We start from the raw sequence: 16107 nt of genomic DNA, 5'->3' as shown, positions 1-16107 counted from the left end.
AGCAGACACAGATTCAAAATTTTAAGTGCACTCACCTTTGATCCAGCAATTTTGCTTTTAGGAATCCATACTACAGATATGCCACAATCAAATATCACACAGCCACTAAAAAGTATGAGGCCATTCTACAGTTATATTCCTGATCGAATATTAAGTGAAAGAAAGCAAAATGATGCTAGTTCTAGTAAAAAAAAAAAAAAAATGCAGTTTATAGAACCAATTTTAGAGATTCACACATACAAAAAAATGGGCCATGGTTGCCTCCAGAGTTGGGGACATGGGAGCTGAGAGGGGTGGGAGGAAGCAATTCCCCTGTGCTCCTGGATGGTGTCGCCTCAGATTTGTTTTTCATGGTGCTAAGGACACAAAGGGAGGGTGGAGGAAGCCCAGCGGGGTTACAGGCCCTTCCAGGTCCTGGCCAGGAAAGGCTAAGTTGGACCAGTGGTCTATTCAGCTCATGAGAATTCTTTTCAAGATCTGAGATTTTTTCCATTGATGGTACTTTGAAGTAATAGGATTAGAATGCATAATTCATAGATAGCAAACAAAAATGCAACATAAAGGACATGAATGTCTGTCTGCCAAGAGGGCCAGCAGGTCTGCCCCATAGGGCTTGCCACTTTGTCTATTCTGCTGGAAAATTTAATAAAAATTAAGTCACATGGATGTATTTCGTGAACTTTATTTTTAACAAACATATCAACAATACATCTGGAAGAACATCAAGGTTCAAAGAAAGAGAATAGTATTTACAAAATGATTTCTGGGAAAGTGTCCACAGTTAATTTTATTTTCTCAAACGCTTATATTCCAAGAGCAGCACAATGAGCCTGTTTCGCAGGGCCCTGATTTTGTTGGAATAGTGCTGTTGAAACAGACTCTTCAGCTTTTGCCTTAGCAAATCCAAAGATGGAAGGTGATGGCAGTCCGGGATATTCAACATGGTGTGAAAAAACTCATCCCACACGTCCAGATGAGGAAGCCTGCAGAGAGAAAATACCGGCCACGGATGGAACACAGCCTGCTCTGGCCCTGACTGCTGCAGGTGGGCAGTGAAACAGAACTCTCACCATCAGGAGTGAACACATCCAATCTATCCCACATTAGAGAAATTAAAGTTCCAATTAATTGTCTCCACACACCTGGCTCCCAAAACAGGATTTAAGATAAGCAGTCTTAGCAATAACTCTTCAGTGAAAAAAAAATCGATTTTATTTTTTAAAGGAAATCTATCTGTGTTGGGTGTCGTGTATGCAGGGAACCCCAGGGGCTGGGAAGCCTAAGGCAAGAGGATCATGAGTTAGAGGGTGGTCTGGGTAACAGTGCTACCTCTCCTCATTAAAAAAAGATCCATTTGCTTTTGGCTCCTGTGTCTACCATACTGTCAGCATCTTGTGATCTGGACATGTGCCAGGACTAGGTGGACAGGCTGCCCTACTCAGGAGAGAGCTGACCGAAGAGCTCTGGCTACTCTAGTGGTTAAAGTCAACTACAGGAGCTACAGAGCACAGAAAGATGGCAGTGGGGCCATGCAGAGGGCTGGCTTCAGGCTTTCCTTTACACTAGTGCCCAGAGGTGGAGACCTTCTGGATGACCATCTGGTCCTTCCATTACGAGCAAGAGGAAGCATAAAGCACTTGTTAGATATAATGGCTCATTATGCAGAATAAGACATAGCAGTTACCAAGTTTTCTCCAGGGACTGAATCTAAGCTTCACTATGTATGGCACAGGCATTTTATAAAATTACTGCCAATTTTCTTTTTCTGTTTTGGAAGTGGGTAGGGAAGGCCAGGGGAATCGCAGTTGAAATTATTCCCAGAAGGTATATATGCACATAAGATTCCCTTTGGCTGCGCACAGAAGATGAGTTCATTTTTCTGTATGTTTTAAATATACCTCAAAAAAGTTAAGAGAAGAAAGTGTAACTGGACAAGGAACAAGCATGTAACAAATACTTCCTACGTATTTCCTTGGCTTCTTACAGGAAAGATCTGAGGAAGGTAGGATGAGTATTATTTGCATCTCCACACACAAGAAAACAAGCAAGCACAGCCCTGAGGCTCTGGGACACCTGCCTGGGCGGGATGCCTGTCACCACCCAGAGCTCCCAGGGGTTCTTGGGCTGCCGGCTAAGTGGGAAGCCCTGTGACCACTCCCTGCCCAGGGCCAGCCTTGTGCTGTGGCCACACTGCCTAAGGGATCCCCTTCAGCCAGATGGAACCTGTTACTACCCTAGTTATTCTCTTCCCGCTGTAGCCCGATGCCGACACCTACCTTCTGAAAAGACCTTCAGGCTTCCAGACTCCTCCCTCGTTCTTCACCCTCATGTAGGTCCCCAGCAGCATGCAGTACACCGTGGCTGCCACTCCAAAGTAATCCACCTGGCAAGAAAGCGAGGTCCCATGACTCATGGCGATGCACACATGATCCCATCACCACGTGCTAACATAGGCACCAAGCTAAGTCACAGGAGTTTATCTTTGAAGAACTCTGGAAGTTGATTCCTGATGGCTGGGGATTCAAGCAGCAGGAATGCTGCTTCTCAGTGAGGTGAGCAAGAGGAATTTCACTAAAATTCAATGCCAGACAGTCCTAGTGACTAAGAGACTCAGAAATTCAGGTACACCGAACAGAGACAGCACTGGAGCTGAGCTGGTTGCAGCAGTGGTGGTGGTGGTTCACCAGATGGAGGGAGAACGCAGAGAAATACAACGAGGTGGTGTGCTGTGAGAAAACCTGAGATCAGAAAAGCAGCCTGCACTGAGCTGATGGAAAGTGCTCTGTGTTTCTCAAACAGCCACGGGGAGCTGAGGCGGGAGCCTTGAGCCTCCAGCTGCAGTTCCTGCTGCTGAACAGGGAGAGCAGCGCCAACACAGCCATGCTCTCAGGTGAGCGCCCACCTAGGGTCTAGGCCTAGAGTCTTCCTAGTAGAACGTGAGGGAAATGGACACCAGGATTGTACCCAGGGGAATCCACATCAGAAAAGCGAAGGAGAGCTGAACCCATCTTCTCTGTGCGTCTGGTGCTCACATGACCAGCTGAGGAGGGTTGGGACTCGGAACGGGTGTATGTGAAGACGCCGAGGGATTAAGCCTGGGCAGGCACGTTCACAGGCGAGAGAGAGAGAGAGAGAGAGAGAGAGAGAGAGAGAGAGAGAGAATGAATGTGTGTGGGGGGGTATGTGGGGTGTGTGTGTGGAGGATGTGGAGGAGGGGTGGCTTCCCTTCCTCAAGAGTAGAATTTTTGTGAGGATCCTGAGATTCAGATCCCTTGACAGAGCTGGGCAACTGCCATGCATTAGCAAATACTACCAAACAAAGTCCCTGAGGCCCTATTAGATCTAAGCCACTGGGCCCCTCCTAGAACTCTGCGGCAGCACCCCTGGAGTACTGGGCCTGTGCAGACAGACTCCAGCCAACAGCACCCTACCTCCTGCTGGGGAGAAGGGAGCTGAGAAAGGCTTCAGCCAGCTTTAGTCTAGGCCACTCCAACCAGCCACTCAGGAGCAACATCAAAGGTGTAAGGAGTTAACAATCCCAGGCGCTGCTGGCCCTCTGTGTCATAGCCCAGGGAGGAACAAACACGGGTGGGCACAGCAGTGACCACACATTCTTGTTGACTATTTTGATCACTTCAGTGGAGATGATTCCTTCTTCTTTTTTTTTTTTAAATTAAGAATCTTTTCTCTTTTTGGGGAGTGTGTGTGAGAGAGTTCTTGATGTGCTGATTGGTTCATGGACATACACACATATTTCTTTCTTTCTGTTTTCTTCTCATTTTTAGCATGTTTTTAATGTTATTTTTCCTTGCCTTTGGAGGATTAGGGCTTGGGGTTTGTATATTTTAGTTTTGTTTTCTTTTCATTGGTTTCTTTCTGTCTTCTGCTGACAGTCAAATTCTCTTGTTTTCTTTCTCTTCCTTCCTTAAAACCTGCTACATCTCTTCTTTTCTCTGTGTTCACTTTTTTGAATTATAAACACTTTGACCTTCCTATCATGTTTTCTTTTCTCTTAATTACTTGTATTTTACCAAATTTAGCACTAATTTGTTTATATAACTCCTTTCCCACCATTAATGCTGTTGAAATGATTATGGCTGTGGATGACATAATTGGCACCTGTTGTTTGTTTTATTGCCAGATATAGTTCATGGCTACTTATTTGTTTGGCAATAGACCACACCATTGTTTTTTGTGGTAATTGACATTAAATGTCATAGTAGATATTTATTTTAACAGAAACAGATATCTACGTTAATGCTGTCTGTTGTTTGCATCAGTTGTTACTATTGTTTGTTTTACCCTATTCTGAGAGATGCTGGGAATCTACAAGCACTACAAGTTCACAGGGTGGAGATTCTGCTGCTGAACTCAACTCGGTGACAAGACAGCACACCTTGCTCCATGCACATGACAAACATCAGCTATACTTTAACACAAAGAATAGAAGAAATAAAAACTCAAACCAATGATCAGGCTCCGAATAGAAATGGCTAGGGGTGGTCCTTCAGGTCCCACTACAGACACCCACTGCTACACCAAAAAAGAGAATTAACAGAGAGTCTGTGGATACCACACCTACAAGGGTGTCTCAGTCTAGAGAACTTGAGGACACTTTGGCAAGTAAAGACTGAGCCCTAAAAAGGCCTACATGTAAGAGTGGCAGAGAAATCCACCCCAACAGATGTAAAAAACCCAACTCAGGAATACAAGAAAAATGAAAAAACAAGATAACATGATACATCCTAAAGTTCATAATTCACCAGCGACTTACTCCAAAGATACTCAAGTGGATGAAATATCAGATAAAGAATTCAAAAGAATGGTTATAAAAATGACCAATGACTTCCAAGAGAACTCAGAAAAAACAGAATGAATTAAGGAAATCAGTACAGGATATGAATGAGAAATTCAACAAAGAGAGATAATAAAAAAGAATTAAACATAAATCTTAGAAATAAAGACATAATAAATCAAATAAACTGTCCAGCTAAAAATCTCTCTAACAGAGTAGAAAATTCTAAGGATAGACTCTTAGAGCTGGAAGACAAAGGCTAGTCTTGAACATTCAGATAGTGTTAAAGAAAATACATACTCACATTCAGAATAGACAACATTAAGAGACCAAATTTAAGAATCACTAGAATTGAAGAGGGTTGTGAGAATCAGGCTAATAGGATGGATAATCTTTTCAGGAAAATTATTATAATATTATTAATATAATAATTTGGAAATTATTATAACAGAAAAATTTCCAAACCTTGAGAATGAGATGGACATCCAGATATAGGAGGCATTCAGAACCCAAATAGACATGACTGAAAAAGAACCTATCCATGCCATGATATAATTAAAATGACTAACACAGAGAACAAGGATAAAATTGTAAAAGTCTCAAGAAAAAAAAGTCAGGTCACATTTAGAGGTAAGCCAATCAGAATCACTTCTAATTTTTTAACAAACTCAAAAAGCCATAAGGTCTTGGAATGATGTGGTCTAAGTTCTGAAAGACATTAAATGTCAACAAGATTGCTAGAACCAGCAATACTATCCCTCAAAATTGAAACAGAAATAAAAACCTTCCAAAATAAGCAGAAACTAGAAGAATTCTATACTACTAAACCGGTAATACAAATACTCCACAGAATAACCAAACCCCAAAGCTCACAATTAAACAAATCTCATTGGAAGGGTAACTAAGCAAATGAGAAACAGGATCAAATTAAACATTATAAATAAATCAAAATGGCAGGAATTAATAAACATCTCTTTATAATAATATTGAATGTAAATGGTCTTAACTCTTCAATTAAAAGACATAGCTGGCAGAATGGATTAAAAAGCAAGACTCAATTGTATGTTTTTTCGAAAAGACACACCTTAGAGGCAAAGACAGGCTGAAAGTAAACAACGAAATTGATATACCATGTGCATGGAGCCTGAAAATAAATAGGAGTAGCTACTCTATATCTGACAAAGCAGACTTCAAACCAAAATTAATCAGAAGAGACAAAGAAGGTTCATATTGGTAAAGGAACAATTCAGCAAGAAGATATAACAGAACAAATATTTATGCTCCAAATTGGGTGCAACTAATTACATAAAAGAGATACTACTCAAAGCCTTAATAAGACCCCAGTACAGTAACACTGGGTGATCTCAACACAATTCTCTCACCATTAGATGGGTCATCAAGACATAGACTCAGTATAGACTCTTAGGACCTGAAAGATATTATAAATCAAATGGACTGAACAGAGATCTATAGAGTATTTCATCCAACATCAGATGAATATTTTTGACCATGGTTCATGGAACCTCCTCCAAAGTAGATCATATTTTAGGTCACAAATCACCTCTTAGAAAACACACACACAAAAAAAAAATTTAAAAATTCTTAAATAAGAATAGTGATAAAACAACAACCTGTGGAATACTATGAAGGCAGTTCTAAGAGGAAAATTTAAAACCAGCCTAATGATATATCTTAAAGCCCTTGAAAAATAAGAATGAACCAATTCCAAAACGTGTAGGAGAAAACAATTAAAATCAGAGCCAAATCAATTAACTTGAGAATTAAAAAAAAAAAAAATTAGAAAGGATCCATGAAACAAAAATTTGGTTCTTTGAAAAGATAAACAAGATTGATAAGCCCTTAGCCAAATGAACCAAAAGAAAAAAGAGAAAGGACACAAATTCACAAAATTAAAGATAAAAAAAGAGAAATCACCACACATGTCAAGAAATCCAGTGGATCATTAGGGACTATTTTGAAAACTTCTACTCCAATAAATTGTAAAACCTAGAAGAAATGGATACATTTCTAAACAAATATGATCTGCTAAAACTGAATCAAGAGGATATAGAAAACCTAAACCCACCAATAACTTGTGATGACAAAGAGCAGTAATAAAGTCTTTCAACAAACAAAAGTCCAGGACCAGACAGATTCTCAGCTCAATTCTACCAGACCTTTAAAGAACTAATGCCATGATCCTCAAATTATTCTATGAAACAGAAAGGGACAGAACGCTTCCAAATTCATTCTATAAAGCCAGTATCACACTCATACCAAAACCAGATAAAGACACATCAAGGAAAGAAAAGTGCTAATCCTTCCATGGGGAGTCCGTGGCTACTCTCTGAATATACTGTAAGTCCTTTGGATGGCTGAAAAGAACAGACTGGACTCCTCCCCTTCCCCTGCACCCCAGGAGATGCCAGAACAGCATGTGGTCTGATATTCTAGACCTGACTCCCGACCTTTCCCCTCTATCACGGGCTTCTGGAAGCCATAGTCCTCACTTGGTAACCAGGCATCTGGTTTTATTAATCCAGGTTCAAAACTTTACATATTTCTATTAAGTATTCTTTATATTTGTCATCTGTATTCTAATTTGGTGAAATTTCTGAAGACTTTTAGGATAATAATGATCCATTTCTAACACTGTTTGAATCAGGTCCTGCACCTGAGTTTCTGTGCCACTCTCACTGTCAGAACCACCTGCCCACTTGTAAGACATGCAGCTGATTCCCCTGGGGGCAGTGAGGTGGGTCTCTCTATTAACCATGGCCATAAAGAAAACCATTTGCTCTGTTTTTATCTCCCAGTCTAAGCTGGCTTCATGTGGCAGACTTTCGTTCTGAAGGGTTCACAGATCATTAAATACCTTTCCTAGGGTCAAACTCAGAACATATCTGCTTTCCTTCTTGTGAATAATAAGAAAAGTGTACTCTTCAGGAACAGAATTTCATCCCTCCCTTCCCCTGAGCCTTAAGTCCCATCTCTCCTTTACTACCTTCTCTCTCTTTGAGCTACAGAGTCAACCCAGGACCTCATGCTAACTGGGCAAGTGCTCTACTTCTAAGCCACGTTCCTGGCCCCCATCTCTTCTTCAACTGTGTCCAAGAGACCAGTTCAAACTAACAAGATTCCAAATTCATTTTGAAAATCTGGTAGGTACAACAGAGGAAAATTTTCCAAACCTCTTACTTTAGGTCCGTACCTGGTAGTTCCATGGTTTGTTACTGAGCATCTCAGTACATTGGAAGCCAGATGTTTCACATTTTGCTGTAAAGGCAGTTCCTTTTGGAAAAAGTTTCATATCTATACTCTGACCCAGGTCAATAAGTGCCAAACCAGAAGACACATCGCCATCTTCATCGTTCTGTTCCAAAAACCTAGATTAAATACAATTCAGGGCAAGAAATGAGCACAAATGACAAAGGGCTGCTAGATGTACAGGAAAGAACCCTGTTCAGAGGTCCACACTTGCCTGTTTCCCAGTATGAAATTGTCTGGCTTAATGTCTCCATGAATGATCTCACAGCTGTGGACGTGTTCAATCATGTAGAGCATCCTGATAGCGAAAGAGATGACGAGCGCCTGGGGCATCACTTTTTCAGGGGTATTTTTGTAGAGGTTAATGGCATTCTAGAAACAATGCAAATGGTATCCTGAGTTGGATGAGGATTAATGAAATTTCAAGTCAAGGACTTTGCCCCTGTTTAGCACCCCAACTAAAGCTCTAACCAGAAAATATATGGGTAAGGCACAAACCAGAAATGCACTTAAATTCATATCCATATTATAAAAACAGAACACTTACTAATAGTGTCCCATAGCTGTAGAGCTCTCCTACCAAGATGCTCCCATTCTGGAATAAGTGGGCAGAATAGAATTTGATAAACATGTGGCGCACAGCTGGCTTTAGTCTCTCCATCAGCTGGGTACCAATGTAGAATTCCCAGAGGTTGGCAGGCTTCTGGACCTACAAGCAAAATCAGGTATGTGTTATTTATATCCAGAGTCACATTCTGGAAAATAGTATTCTAATAAGGGACATGAGAAAGCAATGATATTATGATTTGTTCTGCAGAAAGCAATTCCAGATCCTCATAGTATTGTTTTATTTCTTAATTGCTCAATAAAAACATCACTGTCTTAAAGAAAAAAAAAAAAAAAAAAGAGGCTGACAAACTTTAAGTTCTAAAAATCATTTCTCTACAGTTCAAAAATGTATTTGCACCATTTACCTTTAAGACACATTTCTGTTTATTTTTGGTCTCATTCACATCTCCCTGGGTAGCTTCATAAACTTGGGCGAAGGCCCCTTCTCCAACAAGGTGATTGACGTAGACCAGTGAAGAACCTGGGAAGAGATAAATGTGTCATAATGACAAATGGGCTCAAAAATATTAAGGACTTTATCCAAATGAAGAATTTGTAAAATTTTCTTTGTACTTGAATTGCTTTCATAAATAAAAATGGCCACAGTTGCTTGGGAAATGTTTTACAGGCTTAGATGAAAGGAAGTAAATACCTGCAACAAGAGCCCCCTTACCAAGTTCAGGGCAGCCTGCGGGGGTCACTAAGGTGCATGGGTTTGGGCACTTAGCGCCTCCCCATCAAGGTTCTCGCATTTTAAAATGAGCAGTACCTGTGCTGTCCATCTTGTAGGCAGATGACAGGAGAAATCCTCCCTGAAGTGATACATAAAGCTTTTTGAAATAAACACGTTTTACAATAGGATAAAAATAAAAAAGAAATCTTGACAAGGCTCCAATAGCTGCTGCTGCTCTCCAGGCTTTGCAATGCTGCTCAAGGGTGACAAAAAGAGAGATGCCGGAAGGTCGGCCAAGAAAGGCAAGGGCCCAGTGAACAAATCTGGGGCAACACTGAAAAGAAGAAGTGGTCCAAAGGTAAAGATCAGGTCAAGCTCAACATCTAGTCTTGTCTGACAAAGCTACTTATGACAAACTCTGTAAGGAAGTTCCCAACTATGAGCTTCTAAGCACAGCTGGGGTCTTCGAGGGATAAGGACTTGCGGTTCCTTGGCCAGGGCAGCCCTTCAGGAGCTCCTCAGTAAAAGACTTTTCAAACTGGTGTCAAAGCACAGAGCTCAAGTAATTTGCACCAGAAATACCGAGATGGAGATGCCCCTGTTGCTGTGCAGGTGCACTAGCAGGTCCAAGCAACTGTGCATTTGGAAAAATAAAACTTTATTAAAACAAAACAAAAAAATTAAAATAAAAAGGGCAAAGTAAAACTATAGCAACATTTGTAATAGACAATTTAAAATACTTAATTCAACTTTTAATTTTAGATAGATTTTGATTGATAAAAAAGTGGCCAAGAAAGCAGAGTTTCTGCATCCCCTGCATGCAGCCCACATGGCTCTTATGTCACAGACAAGGAACCAACCGAGGAGTGCTGCTGCTGACTGAAATCCACACTTGCAGACTCACTAATTTTTCTGTGTTTCAGGATACATTATATTTAGTCATTCTATCTCCATAGCTACTCCTAGCCTGCGACATGTCTCAGACTTTTCTTGTCCTTTTTTTTTTAATCGACCTTGATAGTTCCAAAGAGTACTAGTCAGATGTCCTTCAAATTGGGTTTGTTTATATTTTACTTGTGGTTACACTGGAGTTATTGATTTTGGAGAAAAAGACCATGGTGATGTTGCATTTGATTCTTAAAAATTCTAAAAATAATCCTCCCATTCAAAATCAAATATATATTTAAAAAAAAAAAAAAAAGATCTGTGATCTCCAGTCTAGCACATAAGCAGCTTGAAAGCTGTCACTCCATTTTTATGGCAAGAAAGTAACTGAACAACTGAAATTCAACAGCTCTTCTTGGACTATTAAAAAACTGAGATCAGAGGGAAAACTGCTGCACCCAAAGTGGGAAGACGGAGAGGAAGATACAGAGATTCACAGCAGACACCACGCTGGAATTAGCAATGGGAAGGACAGTACTCCTCAGATTTTCTAAGAAGATGACTCTCGGGTGTTCGGTGCACGCCTGTAATCTCAGTGACTAAGGAGACAACTTAGTGAGACCCTGTCTCAAAATAAAAAATAAAAAGGACTGGGATGTGCTCAGTGATAAAATGCCCCTGAGTTTAATCCCTAGTATAAAAAGAAAGTCTCTAGGGAACCTTAAAGGCAACAGGGAAGACAACACAGCTTAACTTCTAGCCAGATAAAGGTTACACCAAAGCCTAACTATCTCATTTCCATTTATACAGTACATCAGGTCTGGCCAGCAACAAAATTGACAAGGCATATTAAAAGACAAAACACAGCTTGAGGAGGCAGAACAAGCACTGGAAATGGGCAGAGATTTCAGCATTATCAGACCAGAATAGTTTTTAAAATTGTTATCAATGTGCTAAGGATTCTAACAGAAAAAGGAGACAATTTATAAGAACAAATAGGTCATATAAGCAGAAAGAAGCAAAAAAAAAAAAAAAAAAAAATGCTAGAAATAAAAAACCCACTCGGTGACAGAAACCAAGAATGTCTTTTAGTAGACTGTACACAGCCAGGGAAAGAATCAGTGAGCTCCAGGATACACTAACAGGAAAACTGAAATGTAAAAAGAAAAGAAAAAAGTGTGAGTTTTCAAAAATTCAAGACCAACACCAAACCACAGATCCTGGAATCTCAGAGAATACCAGGCAGGACAGATAGAAAAACCTACACCTAGGCACATCACAAAGAAAATGCAGAAAATCAAAGACAAAGAAAATTTTGAAAAATGCTACAAAATAGAAATAGCTATAAAAAGAGCTTACTTCCAGAAGAACAAGGATAAGTACATCAGATTTCTCCTTAGAAACCACACAAGCAAGAGTGTGCAGTACAACATTTAAAGGGTTGAAAGAGAAAAACCACCAGCTAGAATGCTCTACTTCATGAAACTGTCCTTCAAAAGTGAAGGATAAAGACTTTCTTAGACAAAAAATGGAGGGAATCTGTCACTGGTAAATGTGCACTGTTCTTCAGAGAGAAGGAAGATAATATAGGCCAGAAACTTAGACTCAAAGAGTGTTAAGTAAAATATTTGATGTTTCTTATTCTAAATTATCTAACAAAAACCCATTTGTTCAAAACAACAGCGTCCACCTAGTGGTGGCATACCACTGGATAAGTGAAACCAACGGCAGCAATGACAGAAGAGGTGGGCAGGAGGGAGGGAATGACACCCCTGCCGCATGGTGTGGGCCCTGCTGTGAGGGGGTGAGGTGCTATCAGAAAGTGGACTTGGACTGGCTCTGAGTGTATATATACTGCACACTCTACAGAATCCACTTACAAATGTGGAAAAGATATATTATTGATATGCTGAGAGAGGAGACACAACAGAATATGAAATAACTCAAAGCCAAAGAAGGCAGAGAGTGGGGAAAAAAACACACAAAGAACAAGTGTAATGACTAGAAAACTAACAAATATGAGACAGGAGTTCAGCTACATCAATAATCACTCAGAACACCAATGATCTTCACCCACCAATGAAAACACACACACTGAAAGTATAATGACAAATGCAGATTAACAGTTAATAAGATATAGGATGCTAGCAGTTATCTCAAGAAAACAGAAATAGCTATATTAATTCCATACAGCAGATTTCAGAGCAAGGAAAATTAAGAGGCATAAAAGGGGGCATTACAGAATGAAAAAGAGGTTAATTCTCCAACAGGACATGCTGTGTATACATCTCATGAAAGAATGTGAAAATATATGAGGCATGCATTGATAGAAATGCAAGTAAAATGGGTGACTTCACTACTACACTTGGAGACTCCTATATCCTTCCATCAGAAATGGACCATTAAGGGGCTCAGGATGTGGCTCAACTGGTAGAGGGCTCACCTGGCATGCGTGAGGCACTGGGTTCGATCCTCAGCACCACATAAAAATAAAAAAATAAATATACTGTGTCCACCTAAAACTAAAAAATGAACATTAAAAAAAAAAAAAGAAGAAATGGATTTTAAACAGAAAACCAGCAAATTGGATCTGAATGACATTTACAGAGTATATGATATTCTCACACTGACTTGGAACATTCACCAAGACAGACCACATTCTGTGCTGTAATATACACCTTCACAAATTTAAAAGAATAAAAATCGTATAATGTCTGCTCTCAGACCACAGTGGAATTAAACTGGGGATCCATTAACGCAGACAGCTGGAAAGCCCCTACATCTTGGGAGATTAAACACACTTCTGAATAACACAAGGATTGAAGAAGTCTCATAAAGGACTTAGAAAAGAAGAAAGAGTATACAACTAAAAATAACACATTTTAAAAAAGAATTGTTTACAAAAAAAGTAAGAATAAGAATAAGAAAAGATATAAAATTAATGATTTAAGGTTCCACCATAGGAACTTAGAAAAAAGAACTAATTAAATATAAACAAAAGAAAATATTATGAAAGAAATCAAGAGAGAAAAATAAGCAAACCCCAAAAGTTGTGTTTTTGAGAAGATTAATAATGAGAAATGAAAGGCTCATGGATGCTAAAGACATAATAAAAGAGTATTCAGAACATAATGTTCACAAATGAGAAAAACCTAGATGAAATGAATCAATTCCTTGAAAGACAAAATCTATCAAAGCTCATAAAGAGAACTAGATAATTGGAATAGTCCTGCATCAATTAAGGAAATTGCATTAATAACTAATAATCTTCTAAAGCCAAAAGCACCAGGTTCAGATGCACTCACTGACAGATTCTATCAAATCTGTAAGGAAGAAATTATAGAAATTCTCTATAATCTCTACCAGAAAATAGTGGTAGAGAATACTTCCTAATTCATTCTATGAGGTCAGCATTTCCAGGTTACCAAAACCAGATGGAGATATTATAAGAAACACTACAAACAAATACTTCTCATGAATGTAAAAATCTTAACAAAACATTAGCAAGTAAAATCCAACGACATATATAGTAAGTTATATACCACGACTGTCTTAGTCTGATTTCTGCTGCTATAACAGAATATTATGAACTGGATAAATTATAAAGAAAAGAGATTTATTTGGCTCATAGTTCCAAAAGCTGACAAGTCCAAGATTGAGGGGCTAGAGCTGGTGAGGATCTTCATGGTCCATCCCAAGATGATGGGAGATATTACATAGTGAGGGTGAGGCGGGTGATGGCCTGCCAGAACCCCCATTACAACTAACCCACCCAGCAACTACGGCCTCAGTTCAATCATAAGGGTATGCCTGCATGGCTTAATCAACTCTTAAAGATCCCACCTCTTAAACTGTGACAATGGCAATTAAATTTAAACATGACATCTGAAGGGAAAATTCAAACCATAGCAATGATCAAGTGGGATTTATTCAAGAAACACAAGGATAGTTCAACATCTAAAAATCAGTTAATCTGACCCATCATACCAACAGGCTAAGAATAATCACATGATCATATTAACATATGCAGGAAAAACATTTGATAAAATCCAACATCCGTTCATAACAATTCTGAGCAAACTAGCAACAGAGAAACTTCAACTTGATAAAGAACATGTACAAAACCTATAGTCAGCATCAGAACTGATGGAGATACACTACATAGATTCAGCCCCAAGGTCAGGAATGAGGTAAGGATGCTTGTCTCTTATCATTTCTATTCAGCATTGTACTAGAATTCCCACCTAGTGCAATAAGACATTTATTTATTTTATTTTTTTAAAGAAAGAGTGAGAGAGAGAGAGAGAGAGAGAATTTTTAATATTTATTTATTTATTTATTTTAGTTTTTCGGCAGACACAATATCTTTGTTTGTATGTGGTGCTGAGGATAGAACCCGGGCCGCACGCATGCCAGGTGAGCACGCTACCACTTGAGCCACATCCCCAGCCCAGCAATAAGACATTTTAAAAAAAATAAGTATACAGATTGGAAAAGGAAGAAATAAAACTATCTTTCTTTATAGATGACAGGACTATCTAAAGAATCAATAGTAACAAAATCTCCTGGAACTATTAGTGGATACAGAAAGCTTATAGGACACAAAGCAGATATGTAAAATACAATTACTTCCCTATGTTCCTGAAATACACAATTAGAATGAGAAATTAAAAAACAAAGAATACTTAGGTAATAATATATATTATGTACCAGATCTATATGAGAAAACCTAAACTCTGATGAAAGAATCAAAGGAGATTTAATTGGAGAGATTTCCACGAACAGGGATAAGATTCAATTTTGTCAAGATGTCATCTCTTCTCAACTTGACTAAATGCAATCTCAATAAAAATCTAGAAGTTATTTTGTGGACACCAACAAAAACTGATTCTAAAGTTTGTATGGAAAGGCAAAAGACCCAGAAAGTCAACACAATATTGAGATGGAAGAAGGAAGTAAAGGGCTGACTTCATCCCACTCTGAGACTGACCATAACCCTGTGGTGCTGGCAAGAGACAAGCAAACCCATGGAAAAGAGTGGGGTCCAGAACAGATCCACACAGACTTAGAACTGCTCTTGGGCAAAGGATCAAACATGACTCGTGGAGAAACAGTGTCTTCAGTAAGTGGTGCCAAGCATCCAGACATGCACAAGTGACAATGAACCTAGACACACACCTAATACCTTGCACAAAGGTTAACTCAAAATGGATCATAGGCCGAAACGGAAAACATGAAACTATAAAACTTCTAGAAAAGAATACAGAAGACTATTTAAGTTTCCACTGGTGCAATGAGTTTTTAGATGTAACACCAAAAGCATGACCTGTGGGGGGAAAAAAACCTGATAAACTGGACTTCATTAATATTAAAACTTCTGTGCTTTAAAAGACACAATTTAAAAAAAAAAAAAGACAAACCAGACTGGGAGAAAATCTTTGCAAAACAAGTATCTAATAAAGAACTGCTATCTAAACTATTTGAGAAATTCTTGATATTTAACAATATGACAATTAAAAATGGGCAAAAGATCTGAACACATAGCTCATTAAAAGTATGCAGACAGCAAGTAAACACATGAAAAAATGTTCACTCTCACTGTTGAACATCACTGTTGTCACCCTGAAATAGTGAGACACTATTGCACACCTACCAGAAGGGTAAAAACAACAGCAAAAGCTGCGAGGGTGTAGCATGGAGTTCTTGCTCACTGCTGATAAAGACGCAGATGGTATGGCCACACTAGCAGAGCTTGGCACTTTCTCATATAAGCAAACACTCAGCCCTCTGTATCTGAGGATCCAAATCTATAAACTTTTTTTTTTTTTTTTTTTTTTTTTTTTTAAAGAGAGAGTGTGTGTGCGAGATAGAGATGGAG

The 16107-nt window shown here is 39.1% G+C and overlaps 1 protein-coding gene across 4 annotated transcripts in view; it reads right to left on the bottom strand.

Annotated features, from left to right (window-relative positions):
* Positions 1 to 787: 787 nt before the first annotated feature.
* The window catches only part of Bub1 (BUB1 mitotic checkpoint serine/threonine kinase), a 49734-nt gene continuing 34414 nt past the window's right edge, over positions 788 to 16107 (bottom strand). For 3 of the 4 annotated variants that reach the window (XM_076833416.2, XM_076833415.2, XM_076833417.2), the window contains 6 exons: positions 9037 to 9152; positions 8610 to 8771; positions 8277 to 8434; positions 8007 to 8181; positions 2277 to 2383; positions 788 to 983 (listed from right to left, as the gene is read on the bottom strand). In XM_076833416.2, the coding sequence (XP_076689531.2) occupies positions 788 to 983; positions 2277 to 2383; positions 8007 to 8181; positions 8277 to 8434; positions 8610 to 8771; positions 9037 to 9152 (914 nt within the window). The remainder of the gene's footprint in view (positions 984 to 2276; positions 2384 to 8006; positions 8182 to 8276; positions 8435 to 8609; positions 8772 to 9036; positions 9153 to 16107) is intronic. The other variant, XM_076833418.2, reaches the window with a different exon arrangement.

This window comes from Callospermophilus lateralis, chromosome 14, assembly GCF_048772815.1.
Source record: "Callospermophilus lateralis isolate mCalLat2 chromosome 14, mCalLat2.hap1, whole genome shotgun sequence".
Classification (NCBI taxonomy): domain Eukaryota; kingdom Metazoa; phylum Chordata; class Mammalia; order Rodentia; family Sciuridae; genus Callospermophilus; species Callospermophilus lateralis.
This window is presented reverse-complemented; position numbering and strand designations above follow the sequence as displayed.